Source organism: Tamandua tetradactyla, chromosome 1 (assembly GCF_023851605.1).
Source record: "Tamandua tetradactyla isolate mTamTet1 chromosome 1, mTamTet1.pri, whole genome shotgun sequence".
Taxonomy (NCBI): domain Eukaryota; kingdom Metazoa; phylum Chordata; class Mammalia; order Pilosa; family Myrmecophagidae; genus Tamandua; species Tamandua tetradactyla.
This window is the reverse complement of record NC_135327.1, coordinates 202533457-202558433: the sequence shown is the minus strand read 5'-3', so window position 1 is coordinate 202558433 and position 24977 is coordinate 202533457. Positions and strand designations below refer to the sequence as shown.

Here is a 24977-nt window from a genome sequence, read left to right as displayed (position 1 = left end):
ATAGGAAATTTCACTTTTATCATGCTCTTCTCCCATACTTTTGAGTTTCACATAAGCATTTTAAAATATGTGCTTCGTTTTTAAATATGAACAGACAATGAAGGCTCACCAAACGTCTGAGAAAAGCCTCTAATATTAAAGGAAGGCCAAAACAAACAAACAGAAAAAAGCACTTAGGAGAAAGCATGGTATGCCGAGAAGTTTTAAAAATTAAAAATCTGTCGTTAATATGCTGGGAAAGATGATACTTTGTTTGTGGAAAGGCCAGGACATTATGAAAAGGATTATTTAGTGGAACATAAAGGGAGTCTGAAATTTAGACATAACATATCAAAAAGATTGAAGGATAAAGATGGTTTCTTCCAGAAAATAGAACATAATGACAAAAATAGAGAAAATAGGAGAGAAGAAATAAGAATATCAGATAACCTAATTTTGGCAGAGAATAAAAAAGTATTTGCAAAGTCCCTTTGGGGGTCTGGGAACAAAAGAGGAAATACTCAACTTCCCCATCTGAGGAATTCCTGATATTCTTGCAAGCAGTAGAAGAACAAATTCAATAGGCTGAACCCTTGATTTTGGGGTTTGCCCCTATGAAACTTGTTCCTACAAAAGAGAAGCCAAGCCTACTTATAATTATGCCTAAGAGTCACCCCTAGAGAACTTCTTTTGTTGCTCATATATGGCCTCTCTCTCTAAGCCAGCTCAGCAGGTGAACTCACTGCCTGTTCTAGTTTGCTAGCTGCTGGAATGCAATACACCAGAAATGGAATGGCTTTTAAAAGGGGGAATTTAATGAGTTACTAGTTTACAGTTCTATGTCCGAGAAAATGTCCCAATCAAAGCAAGTCTATAGAAATGTCCAATCAAAGGCATCCGGGGAAAGATACCTTGGTTCAAGAGGGCCGATGAAGTTCAGGGTTTTTCTCTCATCTGGAAAGGCACATGACGAACACAGTCACAGTTTTTCTCTCAGCTGGAAGGGCACATGGCAAGCAAGGCGTCATCTGCTGGCTTTGTCTCCTGGCTTCCTGTTTCATGACGCTCCCCAGGAGGCGTCTTCCTTCTTCATCTCCAAAGGTCGCTGGCTGGTGGGTTCTGCTTCGTAGTGTCACTCTCTCTGAATCTCTCTGAATCTCTTTCTCCAAAATCTTTCCTCTTTTATAGGACTTCAGAAACTAATCAAGAAACCAATCAAGACCCACCCAAATGGGTGGAGATGTGTCGTCCCTTAATCCAGTTTAACAACCATTCTTGACTAAATCACATCAACCAGGGAGATGATATCATTACAGTTTCAAATATACAATATTGAATAAGAATTATTCTACCTTGAAGAAATGGGATTTATATCAAAACATGGCTTTTCTTAGGGGGCATACTTCCTTTCAAACCAGCACACTGCCCTACCCTCTACGTGGAACAAGACTCCCAGGGGTGTAAATCTCCTTGGCAACATGGGGCAGGATTCCCGGGATGATCTGGGACCTGGCATCATGGGATTGAGAAAGCCTTCTTGACCAAAAGTGGGGAGAGAAAAATGAGATGAAATAGTTTCAGTGGCTGAGAGATTTCAAACAGAGTGATAGATTATCCTGGAGGTTATTCTTACGTATTATTTTGATATCCCTTTTAAATTTATGGTGTATTAGAGTGGCTAAAGGGAAGTACCTGAAATTGCTGAGCTCTCTTCCAGTAGCTTTGATTCTTGAAAATGATTGTGTAACTATATAGCTTTTACAGTGTGACCCTGTGTGCTGGTTTGAAAGGATGTATGTACCCTTGATAAACCATGTTTTAATCCTAATCCCATTTTGTAAAGGCAACCATTTCTTCTAATCCCTATTCAGCGTTGTATGTTTGAAACTGTAATTAGATCATCTCCCTGGAGATTTAATCAAGAATGGTTGTTAAACTGGATTAGGTGACGACATGTCTCCACCCATTTAGGTGGGTCTTGATAAGTTTCTGGAGTCCTATAAAAGAGGAAACGTTTTGGAGAGTGAAGGAGATTCAGAGAGAGCAGAGAATGCTGTAGCACCACAAAGCAGAGCATCCACAGCCAGCGACCTTGGAGATGAAGAAGGAAAACGCCTTAATGTTTGTGAAACAGGACGCCAGGAGAGAAAGCTAGCAGATGATGCCATGCTCACCATGTGCCCTTCCAGCTGAGAGAGCAACTGTGACTATGTTCACCACGTGCTTTCTCACTTGAGAGAGAAACCCTGAACTTCATTGGCTTTCTTGAACCCCAAAGTATCTTACCCCAGATAACTTTGATTGGACATTTCTGTTGACTTGTTCTAATTGGGACATATTCTTGGCCTTAGAACTGTAAACTAGCAACTTACTAAATTCCCCTTTTTAAAAGCCATTCCATTTATTATATATTGCATTCCGGCAGCTAGCAAACTAGAACACCCTGTGATTGTGAAACTTTGTGTCTAATGCTCCTTTTATCCAGGGCATGAACAGATGAGTAAAAAAATAAGGATAAAAATAAATAAATAATAGGGGGGGATAAATGGTAAACATACGGATAGATGAAACACTAGTGGTCAATGAGAGAGAAGGGTAAGTGGTATGGGATGCATGAGGTTTTTTTTTTTTCCATACTGTATTATTTTAGTTACATGAAATTTTAGAAAAGGAAAAACTATAGTGACAGAAAGCAGATCAGTGGTTTTCAGAGGATATATGAGTTTTTCTTTTTATTTTTCTGGAGTGCTGCAGATGTTCTAAAAATGATCATAGTAGTGAATGCACAACTATGTGATGGTATCGTGAGCCATTGATTATTATACATATATGGGCTGAATATGTGTGAAGATTTCTCAATAAAAATATTTTTTTAAAAAAGAGTATTAGATAATCAATTCAGGAGATCCTGCATCCAACTAATAGAAATTCCAAATGGAGAGGGGAATAAAACTAGAGTGGAGGAAATAAAATTAGGAAAATTTCTCACATCTTTAAAGGACACAGAATTGCAGATTAAAGGGCTCAACCAGTGTGCAGTAAAATGCATGTAAGTAGATTTACCTCAAGACATACCATGATAAAATTTCAGAATCTTTAAATGCAAAGGTCAAATATTCATGTTTGTATAGTCTCAAAAAATTACCTTCCTTTCACTTTTTTTTTTACAAATTTCAAAAAAGAATAAAAAGCAGTTCACACTCAAAGGGATAGGAGAAATACTTAGACTTCTCAGAAACAACAGTAGAAGCAGGAAGGCAATGAAGCAATAACTTCAAAATTCTGAAAGATAGTTTTAACCTAGATTTCTATATTTAACCAAAGATAAATTAAAAGCATGGTCAAATATTCACAATTGTATAGTCTCTATAAATTTACCTTCCTTTCCCCTTTTCTTGGCAAGTTATTGGAGAATATGAACCACCTAAATAAGGGAGTAAATCAAGAGAAAAAAAGACATGGGCTGTACCTAAGAAGTAAGAGATTTACCACAATAGAGAAGTGAAAGGAGAGCACAGAATTACACTGTGCATTAAATATGAAGGGTAAACAGTCCAGATTGGAACAGGTCTGAAGACCCCAGAAGTTTCTTTAAGAAAATGAAGGTGATAATATAACTGAGGAATATGAAAACTAGAGAAAATGGCTGTCTCCGGGGATATGAAATTGAAAAGGAAGAGGGCACAATAACAAACTGTTCAGATATTTGACAGTTTGAACTATGTGTATGTTTCTTTTTGATAAAATAAAAACTTTTAAAAATCATCTAAAAATAAGATAATGTGGCAGATATAAAATGAAGTACATCAGCTATTTATACTAAACCATACTAAATTCAAATGCTATATTTTACTAAGTGTAAGTGGTTTGAATTCTCCTGATAAAGAACAGAGACTAACAGATTGCATTATGCAACATGTATTTATTGCTTTTGCTGTGAATACCTAATACCTTTTCTTCTGGCAATGTGCACTGATTGACTTTACTATTTTCCCTGCTTAGGTATAATCTTAGGGAACTGCTTATCAAAGTTCTCTGCCATCTGTAGCCAAGGAATTGACACATGACTCTAAGCTAGGCCATTAAAACACTTTCTTTCTGATATTTTATTCTTAATCCTGGTGATATTTTGTAAGCCAGGTAAAAGCAAACAAAAAGAGAATAGAAGTGGCAAGTCTAAAGTCCATAAAGCAGAATTCAAATAAAAAGGATTCCAAAGAGAGTTATTATATAATTATATGAGATATGATTCATAAACAAGATGTAACAGTCATAAACTTATAGGACCAAAAAATATTCAGCAGACAAATACAAACACATAACAAAAAATGCTTAAAAACTGAGAGACCCTAATGAAAACATAATTGTAGTGGAGGATTTTAATTTATCCATTTAATAATTTAACAAATAGAATAGAAAGGTTTGGAGATATTCAAACCTATAGAGAAACAAGCAGAAAATATGAATAGGTATTCACAGAAAGGAAAATCCACTTAATAAGTAAGTATATTTAGGGAAATGCATGTAAAATAACAATTAAAAAACATTTTTGACTTGTCACATTGGCAAAAATTAAAGAGGTACAACATCCAGTGCTGGTGAAGATACTGCAAAACAGGAAATTTCAAAAGCTGTTAATAGAAATGTAAATTATTACAAAATTTTGGGGAAGTAACCTTGAAGTACCTCTTAAAACTGTAAATGTGACTTCCGGAAAGATGGGGAGTGAGAGAGGCTGAGTTCAACCCTGCTCCATGGAACAACATGAGAAGTGACAGAAAAATGACTGATCTGGCAGTTCTAGGGTACAAGTGACCAGAGAGGGTCTTCTATACTACATGGGGACGTCCTGGATGAAAAAGTGGAGAAGTTGGGACAGAGAGAATGGGGTGAATGTGCTCAGTCCTGACTGTACTGGGGGCAAGTGGTGGAAGCGGAGCATCCCTGGGTTCTACCCTATGCCCACAGCTAGCTTGGGAGATCTTCTGTTGCAGTTCCACAATTGGGAGCTCCTGTGAGGAACTTGGAAACCAGCAGACTTGCTTTTGCTATGCACAGACACGGGAGGGCCCTCCTGCTTAGAGGAGGGGGACATGCAGAGTGGAGCAAGTATGACAACTGACCAGCAAAAGAGACTTGTTGGCTCATGATACTGCTCCCCTTTCCCCATGGTGGTCCAGAGACTCCTGTTATCCATGGATGGAGAGGCAGGGATGAGGAAGTTAGCAGAGCCACCAGGCATTGCCAGATTAGCTGTGGGCAGGGACATTTTAAACACCCATCTCATAGGCCAAGGTCATTCTAAAAGGGAGCCTGAGGGCTGACAGATGCATTGACCCCACAACTGGAGTCTTCTGAGTTGCACCCTGCCCTCCTTGGAGCTGCAGGATTGGTAGCTTTCAGCAAGTACTGAGACCAGTGGCCCTGGCTGAATTGCATTGGGTCTCCATCCAGCTCAGCTGGCTGCCACAGTTGGAGAGAGGTGGGCATGAGGGGAAGAGTGGGCCCAAGATTGCCATCTGCTGAGAAGTCATGGAGAGTACAGTATGGGAAACTGCCCATCTGCCAAGCTTTCAACAGATCTGCAAGTAAAATTGCATCTCCTGCAGGAGGGCTGGCCCTTAGTTTGGTGGGGAATTACAAACCAAGTGCAAAAGGAGACCATCAACACAAACCCAAGCAAATATACAGCCTTAGATGAGTGAGTGAAATTCACTTTCAAAATAACACTATCAAGATAATCAAATGCCTTGAAGGAAATAGAAAATCACAATAGACATGTTGATGCAGGTGTATATGGCCCAGCCATATGACTAAATTAAAACACCAGAGAAGACACAGACTTTGGAAGAGCTAATCAAAGATGTTATTACAAATGTTCTAAATAAAATTAGTGGGTTGGCTAATAACATAAAGGATATCAAGAAGACATTAGAAGAGCATAAAGAAGAATTTGAAAGAATAGAAAAATAGCAGATCTTACAGAGATGAAAGGTATTGTAGACCAAATAAAAATATACTAGAGGCATGCAATAGCAGATTGAAGATGCAGAAGAAAGAAGAAGTGAACTAGAGGATAAGACAATTGAATTTGAGTGCACAAAAGAACAAATGGCAAAAAAGATGGAGAAAATTGAATTGGATCTCAGGGAATTGATGGGCAACATGGGGCACACAAATACAAGAATTGGTATCCCAGAAGAAGAAGAGGAGATAATGGAGGAAAACTTCCCAACCCTTATAGAAGACATAGATATGCAAATCAGTGAAGCCCAATGAACCCCAAATAGAATAAACTCAAGTAGACTTACTCCAAGGCACACATACTAATCACACTATCAAATGTTGAAGAGAAGCAGAAATTCCTGAAAGCAGTAAGAGAAAAGTGATTCACCACATAAAGGGAAACCACATAAAACTCCATAGGCACCATGGAGGTGAAAAGGTAGTAGTATGATAGATTCAAGGTCCTGAAAGAAAAAACTTCCAGCCAAGAATTCATCATTCAGCTAAGATGTCCTTCAAAAGTGAGGGAGGTGGGGTGCAAGGGTAGTTCAGAGATGAAATTCTCACCTACCATGTGGGAGACCCGGGTTCAATTCCTGGCCTATGCACTTCCCCAGTAAACAAACAGACAAGCAAATAAAAACAAAAATTCAGCAAATGGTGTTGCAATAACAGGATACTCACATGGAAAAATAATGAAATGTGACCCTGCCATATAGCATACAAAAAAAAAAAGAAAGAAAGAAAAAGTGAGGGAGGGCAGGAGAAATCACTGCCTTCCCCCTACATGGGACATGACTCCCAAGGGTATAAATCTCCCTGGCAATGTGGCACAGGACTCCTGGGGATGAGCCAGGACTCGGCATCATGGGTACTAGGAAAGCCTTCTTGACCAGCTCGGCGAGGAGAGACATAAGAAAAACAGAGTCTCGGTGGCTGAGTCGGGGGATTATCCTGGAGGTTATTCTTTTGCATTACATAGGTATCCCTTTTTTAGTTTATAGTGTATTGGAGCGGCTAGATGGAAGTACCTGAAACTTTTGAACTGTTATTCCAGTAGCACTGATTCTTGAAGATGATTATATAACCATATGACTTTTAAAATACAACTATGTGATTGTGAAAACCTTGTGTTTGATGCTCCTTTTATCCAGGGTATAGATAATAAAATAAGTTATAGGGGGACACAAAGGATAAAAATTGGGTAGATTGAATTATTGTGGGTCAATGAGAGAGAGAGGTATGGAATGTATGAATTCATTTTTCTCTTTTTTTTTTTTCCTGGATTGATGTTTCCTTTCTTACCAAGAGGGGGGAAAGAAATGTGACAAAATAAGGTATCAGTGGCTAAGAGAATTCAAATTGAGTCAAGAGGGTATTCTGGAGGCTACTTTTATGTACACTCCAGCTAGATGTTGCTAATTGCCACAGTTTGCCAGACTGCAACCAGCATCGTTCTTGTTAATCCTTAAGAACAGAGTCCTCTATCTGAGATTCTACAAAAGTTTCATGTATTAAGTTTACTTTCCAGAACCCTATAACCTCCAGGGTTCCGAGGCCGGAGAGGTTCCGAGGCCAGATAAGTCCTGAAACTCAAAGGTGCCAGTATCTCCAAGATGATCAACCAGTTCCATCCCTAGTCCATATTATTGATAGCCCTTTTCAACATGAAAAATGTTAGAATGTGCATAACCCAAATACCCCTAAAGGTTGGGAGAAGGATCAAAGGAGGAGTAGGAGTTAAAACAGAGAAGTTAGGATTTAACAAATGAGTAGGATTACTGAAACATATTGATATTTCTTTTCAGTCACCTGTATCTTGGATCAGCTAAAAGTGAAAACCTGAAATTGTGGAACTGTATCTGATACCAAACTTTGAAATCTGTTCTATAACTACTTAAAAACATGTACTTTGAAATTTATTACTTTTTTGTATGTAAGTTATATTTCATTATAAAAAAACTATAAATGCACACACCCTTTGACTCCCAATCCCAATTTTGGGAATCTTTGTAACAGGTAATAGAACCCAAATGTTTTGAATGTGCATACGAGAATATTTATTGCAACATTGTTATGGCAAAAATTGTGGAAAACCTGAATATTCATAAGTGTAGCACCATTGAATCTAATTATATTACATCCATTTATGTAATATTATTTAACCGTTTATGTATTAGAGCTATATGTCAACTTGATTGTAGTAACTAAGAAAGCAAGTGGTAAAATAATGTTATTATATAATCCCATTCCTATTGCATATATAGTAAACCGTATCCTCTCCAACACTTACAATTTTCCTGTCTTTATTTTTTAATAGTAGCCATTCTAGTGGGTGTGAAATGATATCTCATTGATGGAGAAAAGAAGGATTTTTTTTTCTTTTACTGTCTATGATAAGCACATGATATTTATGTAATTCATAAAAATTTGCTAATAAATCAAATAAGAATCTTACAAGGTAAGAAGTTTTCTAGGAAACGTAGGTTTAATCAACAAGTACTTCAAAGTTTTCAGTTCTAAAAAATGCACGTACTTTTCTGTGAATCATGGGGGCATTTGTTTTTGCAGTTTTTAAAAATATTTTAATTAAGTGTGAGGACCACTTGTTTTGTAGTATTGGGGGTTCTTGTGTTTTAGCTCTAACATTTTTTTGTTTTGGATAGGGCTATCTTCATCGGTTGAGTACAATATAATGGAGTTGGAACAAGAACTTGAAAATGTAAAGACTCTGAAGACAAAATTAGGTATTGTATTTTTTTATTGATGTGTGTCTTATTGCTCTTGGTTACTTAGTAAATAGTTTTCTTTCTTGTAGTCTAAAATATTAGAAAAATGATTAAATCTTTAGTTTATATAGTTTATATTAGAAGTTTTCAATTTGTCCAAAGTCAAGCACAAAGACTGTCTTTAGACATGGGAAGGTGAACATATATTTATTTATTTTTTGTTTTGTCTTTTATAAAAATAAAATGACTTCCAAAAAAAAAAACAAGGTGAGTTGATGCTGTATTTTTATCAGTTTTGAATGTATTCAGATGCTGGTAAAAGAAAACACAAAGTGGTTTAATTTTTTTCATATAGCAGACAGCTGCTACCTTTGGTTTAATGTTTTAATGTCAGGGCCCAGTCTTCACATTATCTTGGCCTTTCTCCCATTGTCACAGAATGGTCATAAGATGTATCCAGGCTGGAAGAAGTGGAGGCAAGGGGCGGGAGGGATGGTGTCAGTTACATATGTGACTAGCCCCTTCTCACTTCCCTTTTTAACTTCTAGATTTTATTACCTATTCACATCATGATGATGACAAATTATATGTTATAATCTATAGTATAGTTTTTTTATTTTGTTTATAATTTGATGGTAAAAATTGAATACTAGTAGCAATATTTACATTATTATAGTTATGTAACTATTGTGCATTGTAGAACCAAATAATATGCTAGGAATATATTTTCTTATTTGTGAGTCTGGTGTTCTGACTTTTGTGCAAATTAAATGTTCACATTTTAATATCACAGTTATGGATTTTCTTTTCTTACATTCCATCAATTGCTAAAAGCAAACATATTTGGTTTGCTTAATATTTGAACTAGCCATTTGTTTTTCCTGAAGTTTCTTTTTGCCTTGCTCTTGTTTCCCTTATGTCTCTAAAAAATAATAAACCTTAACTATATGCCTCTTAGTTATGCTATTTATTGCACATTTCTTTTCTTTCTGAAGATAATTCTGTCTGGAGCCCTCCCATCTCCTACTTTTGTATTCTCTAGGTCTGCTGAATAACTGTCATATTTAGACTTCCCTTTTCTGATATCCTGCAATTGGTTTCCTATTTACTGCATCTTGAATCCCCTTTTCTTTTGGCTTCTGAGACACTCCTCTCTTTAGATTGTCCACCTACCTTTTTCTTTTTAGCTTTTCTTCTCAGTATCCAATACTAGTTATTCATCATCTCTCCAGTTTCTAAACATTGGAATGCTCCAAGACTCAAAGTTCTAATATTTTCTTTACTCTTAGATGATCTCAGTTTCATGGCTTTAAGTACTGTCCTCACTTTGGTGGTTTCTAAGTTTCATCTCCAGTCTAGATTCTTCTCTTGACCCATATCCCATTGCCTACTTAGCAGTTCATTGTTGAAGTCCATATGTACTATGCCTTTTAAATTTAACAAACACCAAACTGACATATCAGTTTTAAAAAAGTAAACTCCACTGTTGCAATTTCTGAAACCAGAAGCCTTGAAGTATTCATGACTATTTTTTTTCCTTCATGCTACATCCAGTCCATCAACCTATCCTGTCAGCTTGTTCGTCGCAAAATTTCTAGAATCTGACTACTTCCCACCACCTCTACCTTAACCACTCTGTTCCAAGCCTCCATCATTGCTCCCTTGGATTACTGCATTAATATTAAATTTTAAAAAACTTTTGCTAACTTTTTTTTATTAGAGAAGTTGTGAGTTTGCAGAAAAATCATGCAGAAAATACATAGTTCCCATATACCCTCACTATTGTTAATACCTTGCATTGGTGTGGTTCATTTGTTAAAATTGATGAAAGAATATTATTATAATTGTACTATTAACTATAGTCCATAGTTTACATCAAAGTTCACTGCATTGTATCATCCTATGATTTAAAAAATTTTATTTTAGCAATTCATATTTAATTTAAAATTTCCCCTTTTAACCACATACAAGTACATAATTCAGTGGTATTAGTTATGTTCTCAGTGGTGTGCTACCATCACCACCCGGCATTACCCAAACTTTCCCATCCCCCCAAACAAAAACTATGCCAATTAAGCATTCATTCCTTATTCTCTACCACACCCTAGCTTTTGGTAATCTGTATTCTTATTTCTGACTCAATGAGTTTTCTGATTCTAATTATTTCATATCATGGAGATGATACAATACTTTTCCTTTTGTATCTGCCTTATTTCAGTCAGCATGATGTCTTCAAGGTTCATCCACATTGTCATATATATCTGAACTTCATTTCTTTTTACAGCCAAATAATATTCCATTGTATGTATATACTACATTTTGTTTATCCATTTATCTGTTGATAGACACTTGGGTTGCTTCCATCTTTTCTGTTTTAATGTTTTTGAATTTTCTGAACAGCTTGCCTGACTACTCTTCCTTCAAGTAGGCAAATGAGTTACCCCTCATTTTTTAGGTGACATATCTTATCAGAGAACTCTTTATTGGCCACCTTATTTAAAATAGCACATACCCCCAACGCTATCACTGTGTATATTCTATTACTCTATCTTTACATACAGAATGATGCAATTCTGTATCTCCTTGTGTCATGTTATTTTACTTTACTGGAAAACATTTTAAACTTCCATAACATGAGAGTTAAACTTTTTGATTCATTGCTTACCAGAAAATGTCAATATTTTGTTCTGTTTGAATTATAGTTTTACAGGTTTTGCAGTTCCAGATTGAACATATTTTTTTTCTCATGACTTTCAATGTGACGAAACATTTGATCTTTCTTTTTATATGGAAACTTTGCAGTGTGTCTGGAATAATGTATTTGAGATCATCTCTTGATATTTGGTGCTCTGAAATTTGATGAGTTTGGAATTTGTGTCTATATTTTTGTTTATAATCCATCCCCCTTGGTGTACTCAGTAAAGTCAAAATCTGAAGACATGAATTTTTTTAACCTCATGAAATTTTTTACCCTTTTTTCTGTAAAAATGCATCATACATATCTAAAGTATAACATATATATTTATACCTAAAGTATAATATATGTATTTATTATTTAAAGAGCAATAGAATGGGAATATCTAACTACTACTCAAATTAAGAAATAGAATATTTCCCACTCCTCAGAAGACTCCTGTGCTCCTTACCAACTGTATTCTCCTTTCCCCTCACAAAATTCTGACTTTTGTGCTAATCATTATTTTGCTTTATTTCTGAATTATTTGATAAAGTCCAATTTATGGGTATTTTTCTTTCATAGATCATGCTTTTGGTGTTGTATCTAAGTTATCTGCCTAAAAAAGTATCATAGAGTTATTCTGTATTCTAAAAGTTTTATAATTTTAGATTTTACATTTAGATCTGTGATCTGCTTTAATTTTTGTTTATGGTATGAGGTATGGGTCAAAGTTCTTTATTTTGCATGTAGATATTCAGCTGTTTCAGCACTGTTCTGGATTGAATCATGTCCCTTATAAAGACATATTCAAGTTCTAAAAATCCCATGAATGTGAATTCATTTGTAAATAGGATCTTTGCAGATGTTATTAGTAAAGATGAGGCCAGGCTAGATTACGGTGGACTCTAATTCAATATGTTTAAGTCCTTATAAGCGGAGATTTGTACACAATAGTAGGAGAGAGTGAGATGACCATGTGATGGAGGCAGAGCTTTGAATTTTGGATCCTTGGCAAGCCACCCCAGAATGCAATAGACTTCAGATAAAACGTGACCCTCCTAACACCTTGATTTTGGACTTCTGGCCTCCAAAATTGAGACAACAGATTCTTGTTGTTTAAGCCATCAAGTCTTTAATATTTGTTGTAGCAATCCTGGCAAACTAAGACAAGCACCATATATTGAAAAGACTGTTCTTTCTCCAATGAATTGCCTTTGTATCTTTGTTGAAAACCAGTTGTTCCTATATGTTTGCATAATTTTCTCACTCTCTGTCTTATTCTTATATCTACCTTTATTCCAGTGTCACAGTTTCTACTTTATTACTGCACTTTAATAAAACAAGTTGAAGTCAGGTGCTGTAAGTTTTTCAATGTTGTTCTTTTTCAACATTGTTTTAGATATTCTGTATATATTTAGATGGTCTGTATATATCCATAAGAAATATTGAAATCAGCTTGTTAGTTTCCACACAAAAGCTCTCTGGGATTTTGACTGGGCTTGTGTTAAATCTATAGATCAGTTTTGGGAGACTTGACATTATCATAATATTGGGTCTTCCAATCCTTGAACACAGTATATCTCTCCCTTTATTTATTTCTTCTTTATTTTGTCTCAGCAGTGTTTTGGACTTTTCTGTTCAGGTTTTATACCTTTTGTCATACTTATCCCTAAGCAGTTCACATTTTTTTTTGATGCTATTGTAAATGCTATTTATTAAATTTTTTATTCCTGGTTGTTCTGTTATAGAAACTCAATTGATTTTGTATATTGATCTATACTTATTGATTTTCTAAGCTTATTTAGTATTTAATGTAGCTTTTTGGTAGATTCCAATAGATTTTTTTATATAGATGTTTACGATGTCTGTGAATAGTGGCAGTTTTACAACTTTCTGTCCAATCTGAAAGCTTTTATTTCTTTTACTTGTTTTATTACTGGTGAGAACCTCCAGAACAGTGTTGAATGGAAATAATGAAAGTGATCATGCTTATTAGCATGTTCCTAATCTTAGGAAGAAAATATTCAGTCTTTCACCATTCATATTCATTATGATATTGGCTGTAGGCTCTTTATAGATACCCTATCAAGTTGAGGATGTTTCCTTTCCATTCTTACTTTGCTGAGAGTTTATCAGGAATGGATATTGGATTTTTTTTGCATGAGATAATCATATGGTTTCCTTCTGAGTTTGTTAATTTGGTGAATTACAATGATTTTTCAAATGTTAAACCAAATTTGCATTCTTTGAATAAACGATACTTGGTCATCATGCATTATTCCTTTTATATAATGTATTCAATTTAAGATATTATTAAGAGATTTTGCATCTATGTGCATGAAAGTTATTAGCCCATAGTTTTCTTCTAATGTCTTTCTCTGGTTTTGGTATTAGGGTAATGTGGGCCTCATGGAATGAGTTGGAAATTATTCCTTCCTTTACAGTTTCTGGAAGAGTTTGTGCAGAATTTTCTTTCTTAAAGATTTAACAGAATTCACTAGTGAAGTCAGGTGTTTTCTTTTTTGGAATGTTTTAAACTCCAAATTGCGTTTGTTAATAGATATATGCTGTTTAGAGTATCTGTTTCTGTGTGTTGTTAGTTGGGTCTTTCAAGGAATTTGTCCTTTTCATCTAAGTTTTTGAGCATAATATCTATCTTGTAATCACTTTAATTTCTGTAAAATTTATACTGATATTACTTTTCTTTTTCCTGATATTGGTAATTTTTGTCTTATTTTCATTATCAGTCTGACTAAAAGTTTTTCAATTTTGGTCTTTTCAAAGAATCACCTTTGGTTTTATTGCTTTTTCTTTGTTTTTGTTTTTTTTCTTTGTGTTTTCAATTTCATTAATTACCACCCTTTATTAAATCTTTTCTCCTGTTTATTTTGGTTTTAATTTTCTCTTTTGTGTGTTTTTACTTTTTTAAGATGGAAACTGATGTCATGGATTTTATACCTTTCTTTTTTGTGAATATTGGTATTTAGTGTTAGAACTTTCCCTTGCGTCAGCAGAGGGAAATTTCCATCAGGAACATTCCACAAATTTTGACCTGTTGTGTTTTCATTTTCATTCAGTTCAAAATACTTTCTAATTTAATTTTTTATTTTTTCTTTAATCCATGGGTTATTTAATATAATGTTGTTTAGTTTTTAAAAATGGAGATATCTTTGAAATATTTTTCTGTTACTGATTTCTAGTTTAATTTATTGGTCAGAGAACATATTTTGTATGACTCAGAACATATTTTGTATGACTCAAATCCTTATAAATTTGTTGAGACTTGTTCTGTGTTCTAGAATATGTTCTACCTTGATAAACGTTTGAGTGAGCTTGAAAATAATGTGTATTCTGCTCTGGTTGTGTGGAATATTGCATTGTGTCAATTAGGTTAAGTTGGTTGATAATGTTGTCCAAATATTCCATATCTTTACTGATTTTTTGGTCTGTTTATTCTATCTATTCTTGAAATAAGAAATCAAAGTCTCTGATGGTTATTATGGATTTGCCTATATTCCATTCAGTTCTACCAGTTTTTTCTTCATGTACTTTGAAACACTGTTATTAGGTACATAAGTGTTTAGGATTATTATGTTGTCCTGATGAACTGACCCCTTTCTAACTATAAAATAACCTTCTTTGGCCTTGGTAATAGTCTTTGCTCTGAAATCTACTTTGTCTGATATTAATTTAGCTACTCCATCTTTCTTTTGATTATCATTAGCGTGGTATATACTTTTCCTTTCTTTTATTTTTAACCAGTTTGTATCTTTTTATTTAATGGGAATTTCACAATATCTGCTTTTAAGTTGGAATATTTAGACCATTTACCTTTACTGTGATTATTGATGTGGTTCTCTTTAAATCTGCCATTTTGCTTTTTGTTTTCTGTTTGTCCTATCTGTTCTTTGTTCCTCTTTTCCTTTTTTTCTTATCTTCGTTTTGATTGAGTATATTTTATGATTCTGTTTTACCTCTTAGTTGGTTTATTATCTTAGCCATTTGCTTTGTTATTTTACTGTTTGCTTTAGCTTATTACAGTCTGTCTTCAAGTTATATTACACCTTATTTTACTTTGCATATCGTGTAAAAACCCTACAATAGTATACTTCTCTTTCTTCTCTGCCTTTGTGCTATTATTGTCATACATTTTACCTCTAGATAATTTATAAACCGTATGCTACATTGTCATTATTTTTGCTTTAAAAGTCAAATATTTTATAGATTTAAATCATAATAAAAATGTTATTTTATATTTATCTGTGTAGTTACTATTTCCAGTGCTTTTCAGTACTTTACATAGATACATATTTCTGTTTAGTATCATTTTTCCTTCTGCTTCCATATTTCCTGTGATACACGTGTGTTGCTGATGAAGTCTGTCGGTTTTTTTTTTATGTCTGAAAAAGTCTCTCTTTTGCCTTTGTGTTTGAAAGAAATTTTCAACGGGTATACAATTGTAGGTTGACATTTTTTCCAAGTACTTTAAAGATGTTGCTCCACTGTCTTTTCATTAGTATTATTTCTGACAAGAAATCTGTCATTCTTATCTTTTGATGTGCCCTTTTCTGGTCCACTTTTAAAATGTCCTCTTTATTGTTGACTTTGATCAATTTGATTATGATGTATTTTCATGTTTCTTGCTCTTTGGGATTGTTGAGCCTCTTGGATCTGGGAGTGTGTGGTTTTCATCTAATTTAGAAAGTTAGAGCCATTACTTTCTAAATACATATTTTTATTTTCCCCTTTGTGCCCCCCGTTCTAGTTTGCTAGCTGCCGGAATGCAAATACTAGAAACGAATGGCTTTAAAAAGGGGGAATTTAATGAGTTGCTAGTTTACAGTTGCAAGGCTGAGAAAATGTCCCAATTAAAACAATTTAAGGCATCTGGGGAAGGATACCTTGGTTCAGCGTTTCTCTCTCAGCTGGAAGGGCACATGACGAACATGGCAGTGTCTGCTGGCTTTCACTTGGCTCTACCAAAAGGGCACTCTCTCCAAAATGTTTTCTCTTTTAAAGGATTCCAACAAGCAACTCTACCTTCAATGGGTGGAGACACACCTCCATGGAAATCATCTAATCAAAAGTTACCACCCACAATTGGGTGGGTCACCTCTTCATGGAATCAAAATGCTCCCACCCAGCAATATTGAATGAGGATCAAAGGGCATGGCTTTTCTGGGGTCCACCCCAGATTTAGACCAGCACGCCCCCCCATAGGAATTCCTTCTTTTTATTTATTTTTTAAGTCTTTTTTCTTCTCCATGATTCATTTTAGACAGTTTCTCTTGCTGTCTTCACAATTGTTAATATCTTCTTCTGTTCTGTCTAATTAGTTTTTAAACCCTTCTAGTGTATTTTTTGCATGCATTGAAGTTTTTCATCTCTAGAAGTTCTGTTTGGGCCTGCTTTATAGCTTTCATGTCTCCAATTAACATTTTCACCCATGTCCTCCTCCTCTTTAAAAATATATAATATTTATTTCCTGGAACCTACCCATGCCAAAAAACATATGCTATATTATTATAATAATTCTTAATGTTTTTGTTTGCTATTTTTATAACATCTGTGTTGGTTCTCTGTACGTTTGGATTGATTGGTTTTTCTCATCCTCAGTTATATTTTTGTGCCTTTTTTTTGCATGCCTAGTTATTTATGATTAGATAATAGACATTGTGAATTTTATCTTTTTGGGCATTGATAATTTTATATTCTTATAAGTGATGAACTTTGTTGTGAGATGCAGTTAAGTTATTTAGAAAAAGTTTGATATTATCATGTCTTACTTTTAAGACTTGCTAGACTGGACCAGAGCAGCAATTTTCTAGACCTAATAATTCCGTGACTGAGGCAGGATCCTTGTAAGTCCTCTTTCCAATGCCCTGTGGTTTATGAGGTTTTCTACTATCTCATGGAGCAGGCACTACTTTTGACCATTTCTTATTCCCGGTACTTTTCCCTCTAATCTTTTCAGGTGGTTCTTTCTTCAGCCGTGGGTGGTTTCCTTATATGCCTGAGCTAATCATTACTGACTACTTTTGAATAACCCTTTGGAGACCCTTGGAGTTCTTTATGCAGCAGTATTTTCTCTGGAACTTTGCTCTGCAAACTCCAGCTGACTTGGTCTACCAAGACTCCCATTTCATGTTCTCAACTCAAAGAATAAACTGGGTTTATTTATTGAGTAACTGCCTGGTTTACTCATTCCTGTACCATGGCCTGGAAATTCAAGACAGTAAGCTGGGGCAAACATAGGACTACCATTGTTTCCTGTATCACTGAGATCATTATCCTTCAGTGATCAGATGTCCAGTGTCTTTAAACTGTAGTTTCATATGTGTGTATGTGTAAATGTATATATATATATATGTATGTATGTGTGTGTGTGTGTGTGTGTGTGTATAATTTCTGGTTTCTTGCTAGAGGGTAAATCTAATCTCTGTTGTTACTGCATCTATGGAAGTGGAAGTCATATTATTTTGAAAGTCATATATGTTGTTCATTAATTTTCCTTTCTGTAAATAACATTTTATTGCCTAAAGTTGCTTTACTCATTCTATTGTTGATGAATATTTGATATGAATCATCTTTTGCTATTATGAATAATGTTGCCATAACCATTTCTGTACCTATATCTTGATATCTTTGTTTCCTTAGAGTAAATACCTAGAAGTACAATTATAGGTATAGGGTAATTGAATATATTATGCATGTACAACTTTTTAGATAATGCCAAACCATTTTCCCAGAGTGTTGTATTATTTCGCACTTCTGCCAGGTATGAATAAGACTTTCCTGATGCTCTACTTTCTTGTCAGTAGTTAACATTGTCAGACTTTTTATTGTTTACCAATTTAGTGAATGTAAAATGATATTTTTTTGGTGTTTTAATTTGTATGTTCCTGATTATTATTGAGGTTGAGGAATTTTTCATATGTTTATTAGTCACTTAGGGTCCATCTTTTTAAAGTGCCCATTTATTCTTTTGAATTATTTATCTTTTCCTTATTTAATCATAGGAGTCTTTTATTGTGACTGTGAGTTGCAAATGTCTTTCCCAGTTTTGCAACTTTTCTCTCTAATTTTTATTGTATTTTTTGTGAACAAGAGTTCTGAAATTCATCCCCCTTTTTTTTTTAATGTGTCTTGGACTGGGTTCCCTGGAAAATAATGTTTAAGTAAAGAATTAAGTGCTCATGCTTTGTTTGAGAGGCCACGCCCAGGGCATGAGAGTAAAGAAAAAAGCGGGGGTGGGGGGTGGGGGCAGGGAGTGAGGCATAAAATCAATATGAATTAATGCATTAGTGCACTGGTTGCTCCTTTGCTATGAGTTGCAGAGAAACCAACTCAGAGAATGGGAAGGGGAAAAGAGGGAATTTATGTGCCTAGCTCCCTCTTACCTGTTTTCTATTGGTCAGTGTTTTAGTTCACCAAAGCTGCCAGAATGTAACATACCAGAAAGGGAGCAGCTTTTATAAAGGGAATTTATTAACTTACAGGTTTCCAGTTCTAAGGCCAGAAAAATGTCCAAATCTAGCCATCCAGGGTAAGATACCTTGACTCAAGAAAGGCTGATGTCTGTCACATGTCTGTCACCAGGCATATGGCTGGTGTCTGCTGGTCCTTGTTCCTGGTTCTGTTGCTTCTAGCTATTGATAACAGTGATGTCCTCTTGAAGCATCTGTGGGCCTTTACATAGCTCCCTTGTGATACAACTCTGGGTTCTGGCTTGCTCATCATCTTATGGAAAGGCACATGGCAATGTCTGCTGGGCTGTGCCCATATTTAGGTATCTGCTTCCTCTGTCAGTTCTGAAGCAGCTGTTCTCAGAAACCTCTGAAGTTTCTCTAAAATGTTTCCTCTTTTAAAGGGCTCTAGTAAACAAATCAAGACCCACATTGAATGGGTGGTGTCACATCTCCATCTAATCAAAAGGGCACACCCACAATTGGGTGTGTCACTTCTCCACGGAAGTAATCTAACCAAAAGATCACACCCACAACTGGGAGCCCCACATCTCCCTGAAAAAAATCCAATCATTGTTTTCTGCCCTAAGCCATGGGTCTGGCTCCACAAGATTGTCTCAGGATTAAAATATGGCTGTTCTGGAATACATAATATTTTCAAACCAGCACAGTAAGTTTGCAACAAAGGACAATAACTCTTCCACACTATTGGATTACATCATTTGACTTCTAATATGTCTGTTCAGGATTGGATCTCTCACTCTGTAGCATTATTTCATTAAGTCTGAAAGTGGTGGAGAAACCAGAATCTTTGGGCTGGTAGCTGATTAGTGTGGTTGCATGTATTAGCAAGGAAGAGAGCCAGGCATTTTCATGTCTGATGTCTGGGTGGCACTCAGAAGTCTGGAAGCAGATAGAATGAAGGAATTTGAGGAAGCACTTTTTTTTTTTTTTTTTGCATCTTAGAAAAAAACTTCCCTTCCCCAAAGTCATAAAGATATTCTTCTAAAATCTTCTAAAAGTTTTATCATTTTGTCATTCACTTTCATATCTTCAAGCAATTGAGAATAGAGTTTTGTATAGAGTGTTAAGTAAAAGGTCAAATTCATTTTTAACCTTCATTTACTGTAAAAGCCATACTTTCTACACTGATCTGCTATGCCTCTTCTGTCATTTGTCAAGTCATTTGTCTGCTTTTGGTTTTACCATCCTGTTCCATTTTCTTTTGTTTGTAAATAACCTCTACTAATACCACACTGTCTAAAAAGTCTTGATATCAAATAGGGCAAATTTTCTTATTTTATGTCTTTATGAATGTTTTTACAATTCTTGTCCATTGATGCTTATATATAAAATTTAGAATTTAGAATCACGCATGCACATATAAAGTATCTTGTTCACACTTATATTGGATTTTAGTATGTCCTTAGAATATTTGGAGATAATTGACATTTTTGTACTGAGTCTTCCAGCCCATGAACATGATGTATTTTTTCATTTATTTCACTCTCCTTTAATATCAGTCAATTCAGTTTTATAATTTTGCCCATAAAGTAAAGGTCTTGAACATCTTTTTTAAAGCCATTTATTGAGATATAGTCATATACTATATAGTCTGTCCAAAGTGTACAATCAGTGGCTTTCAGTATAATCACAGAGTTGTGCATTTATCACCACAATCAATTTTAGAACATTTTTTATTTCTCCAAAAAAAAACTCCATACCCCTTAGCAGTATCTTCTCAATCCCTCTCCTTCCCTACCCCTTAAATAACCACTAATCTAATTACATCTTTATAGATTTATTTATATTTAAATCTAATACAAATGGAATCATAGCTAATGTAGTACTTTATATCTGGTTTCTTTCACTTAGTGTAATGTTTTTGTTGTTGCTTTGTTTTTAAATACCGTGGGTTTTTTTCTTTTAATTAGAGGAGTTAGGTTTCGGTTTACATAAACGTCTTGTAAAAAAATACGACATTCCCATATACATCCCTATTTTTGACACTTTGCATAGGTATGGTACGTTTGCTACAACTGATGAAAGACTATTAAAATATTACTGTTAACTTAAGCCCATAGTTTGCCTTAAGTGTTTTTTTTCCCATATACCATCCTATTATTAACACCTCATAATAGTGTTGTACATTTGCTATAGTTCATGAAAGAACATTCTTATATTTGTACTGTTAACCATACTCATTGTCCACGACAGGGTTCACTGTGTTATAAAGTCCCATGTTTATCCTTTAACTTTCCTTCTAGTAACATACAACCAAAGACTTCCCTTTTCAACCACATTCACAGGCGTAAGTCATCACCGCTAATTATAGTCACAATAATGTGCTACTATCACCACTATCCATTTCCAGTTCTCTTGCTATTTATACCATATCTGCAGTTACCTTCTTCCACTGAAGTCTTGAACTCCTCAAAGTAATCCATGAGGGTTGGAATCTACTTCTTCTAAACTCCTGTTGATGTTGATAATTTGAATTCCTCCCATAGGTCATCATGTTCTTAATGTCATCTAAAATGGTGAATCATTTCCAGAAGGTTTTCAATCGCCTTTACCCAGATACATCAGAGGAATTACCATCTATGGCAGCTATAGCCTTACAAAATGTATTTTTTAAATAATAAGATTTGAAAGTTGAAATGACTCCTTGATCCACGTGATTAAGAATGAGTGCTGTGCTAGTAGGCATTAAAATAACGTTACTCTCACTTTGTATCTCCATCAGAGCCCTTGGGTGACAAGATACTTTATCACTGAGCAGTCATATTTTGAAAGGAACCTTTTTTTTTTCTGATCAGTAGGTCTCAACAGTGATCTTAAAATATCCAGTAAAACATGTTGTAAACAGATGTGCTATCATCCAGGCTTTGTTGTTCCTCTTATAGAGCACAGTCAGAGTAGATTTATCATAATTCTTAAAGGCCCTAGGATTTTCAGAATGCTAAAGGAGCATTGGCTTCAACTTAAAGTCACCAGCTATATCAGTCCCTAACAAGAGAGTCACCCTGTCCTTTGAATCTTTGAAGCCATGAAGCTACTTCTCCTCTTTAGCTATGAAAATCCTAGATTGCATCTTCTTCCAGTATAAGGCATTGTACACTGAAAATCTGTTGAATAGCCACCTTCATCATCAGCTAATATATATCTTAGCTATTTATTCTAGAAATGGCTACAGCTTCTATATCAGCCCTTGCTGCTTTGCCTTGCACTTTTATATATGGAGATGGCTTCCTTCCTTAAACCTCATAAACTAACCTCTGCTAGCTTCAAACTTTTCTTCTGCAGTTTTCTCATCTCTAACCTTCCTAGAATTGAAGAGTTAGAACCTTGGTCTGGATTTTACTTTGGGTTAAAGGAGTGTTGTGGTTGTTTTGATCTTCCATCCAGACCACTAAAACTTTCACCATATCAGTAATAACGCTGTTTCACTTTCTTATCATATGTCTGTTCACTGGAGTAACACCTTTAATTTCGTTCAAAGAACTTTTCCTTTGCATTCACAGTTTGGTTAACTGGCATACCATAGGCCTCACCTTTGACCTATCTCAGCTTTCGGCATGCCTTCCTCACTAAGCTTAATCATTTCTTTTAAAGTGGGAGATGTGTGACTCTTCTTGCACTTGAACACTTTGAGGTCACTGTAGAATTATTACTTTGCCTAATTTTAATATTGTTGTGTCTCAGGGAATAGGAAGGTCCAGGGAGAGGGAAAGAGATGGGGGAATGAATGGCCAGTGGGTGGAGCAGTCAGAATATACAAAACATTTATTTAGTTTTCTGTCTTATATGGCATGGCATGTTGTTCCCCAAGAGTAACATCAAAGATCACTAATCACAGGTTACCATCACAGATAATAATAATAATAAAGCTTAAAATGTGGTGAGAATTACCAAAATGTGACAGAGACATGAAGTGAGTACATGCTGTTGGAAAAATGGTGCCAATAGGTTTGCTCAACACGGGGTTGTCCCAAACCTTCAATTTGTAAAAACACAGTATCTGCAAAACACAATAACACAAAGTGCAATAAAACAAAATATGTCTGTAATTTGTTTTCATTGCTGTGTAAAAATGCATTCTATGAATATATCACAACTTGTCTATGTAGCCTGTTGTTGATGGACTTTTAGGTTGTTTGCTATTTGTGATTATTTGAATAGTGATGCCATGAGCATTTCTATACGTCTTGATGTGTATTATATACCTAATAATGGATTCTTCAGTCAGCATAAGAATGTACAATTGAGATATTGCTAAAGTTTTCCATAAGTGATTGTATCAGTTTACACTGTCATCAGTATTGTTAAAAGTTCTGATTGTACTACAATTTTTATTAATACCTAGCATTGTTCGTCTTTTCTTTTAGCTATACTGGTAGGTATGGAATGGTATCCCATTGTGGTTTTACTTTGTATTTGATTAATATTGTATTTGATTAATAATCAAATTAATTTGATTAATTTGATGATTAATAGAGATGAGCACATTTTCATGAATTTCTTGGCCATTTGAATATCTTCTTTTGTACTTGTACTAAAGTACTTGTTTAAGTCATTTTGCCTGTTTTTTATTAACCAGTTTCTCTTCCCTTTTTTCTGCTAATTTATAGAATGCCATTGTATATTTTTTAGATGAATACTTTATTGAATATCTGTATCACAGATAACTTCTCCCACTTGTGTGGGTTGCCTGTTTATTTTCTTAATGGCATCTTTTGCTGAATAGAAAAGAAGTTCTTACTTTTAATATACTCTACTTTTTTAAATTGCCAGTTCTTGGTTCTGTTTCTGAAGTTATTTTCCTCTAGTTTGTTCCTTTTCTGTCCCTTTTAGTCCAGACTGGCAGTAGTTACGATTGTACAGATCCCACAACACTCTTTCTTGGTTTTCTATGCAGTACACTGGGATTGTGCCTATCAGACAAAAGAACTTTCCACAGATCCTTTCCGGATAACTCCATTTCAAATCCTGACTTTTTCTGAAATAGCTGACTGCTTCCATGTTTGGTTAAATCCTCATGGGGGTGCTATTCTCTGGGTTCTCCCTTTGGAGAAGCCCAGAATATCCTAGAAGATCAATTTCTGGTTTCTTTGTACCCAGGAGTTAAGTTCTCAGCTTATCTCTTTCCTGTTGCATTTTACTAAAAGCTGCAAGGAGAAGCCAGGCTGCCTTTTCCATATTTAGTATGGAAATTTCCTCAGCTAAGTATCCTGGATTTTTGCTTTTCAATTCTAACTTCCATCCAACAGCAGTATTCAATTTGGCCAAATTATTTGCCATTTTAAAACTAGGGTCACCTTCCTTCCAATTTGCAATGACACATTCTCCATTTCTGTCTAAAACTTTGTGTGGTGGTAGGTTCTGGTGTCAACTTGGCCAAGGGATTATGCCCAGTTGTCTGGTCAGGCAAGCACTTCCTGACCATTGCTGCAAGGATATTTTGTGGCTGGTGGATAAACTGGTGGGCTGGTATATTAAATCATCAGTCAGTTGATTGCATCTTTTGCTGATTAAATTTGTGATCAACTAAGGTATTACTCCCACAATGAGATAATCTGATCTGTTGAAGGCTTTTAAGGTAGGAGAGACTCTTTCACTGTGTCTTCAGCCAGTGAGCCTCTCCTGTGAAGTTCATCCAGACCTTTCATTGATGCCACCAGCTTCACAGCCTGCCCTACAGATTTTATATTCTTCCATTCCCACAGTTGTGTGAGACACATTTATAAATCTCATATTTACAGATCTCTCCTATTGGTTCTGTTTCTCTAGAGAACATTAACCAACACAGCTTGGTACTAGGAGTGGTTTTGAGAAACAGAAACATAAAATGGGCTTTTACAATTAATTTTCTATTCTGACTGGACTCAGAGGCACTAATGACTCTGTTTCCAATAATCAAGATGGTACTGACAGTCCCTGGGATGAGTTGGCAAAAGAGATACTCAAAATATCACCATTAGATTCTGCTAATTATATGCTTATACGAGGCAAGGCTCTGGGTGAGAATTTTTTTTATGCCTTTAAAGAGTTTTGTGGAATTAAGAAGTATAATGATGTTGACTGGTTGTTGATAGATATGTTTGATACAGTGATGAGGGA

The 24977-nt window shown here is 35.1% G+C and overlaps 1 protein-coding gene across 13 annotated transcripts in view; it reads left to right on the top strand.

The window, feature by feature from the left end:
• The window catches only part of LMBR1 (limb development membrane protein 1), a 293576-nt gene that overhangs the window by 205620 nt on the left and 62979 nt on the right, over positions 1–24977 (top strand). For all 13 annotated transcript variants that reach the window (XM_077151251.1, XM_077151241.1, XM_077151276.1 and 10 more), the window contains one exon: positions 8652–8732. In XM_077151251.1, coding sequence (XP_077007366.1) covers positions 8652–8732 — 81 coding nt within the window. The remainder of the gene's footprint in view (positions 1–8651; positions 8733–24977) is intronic.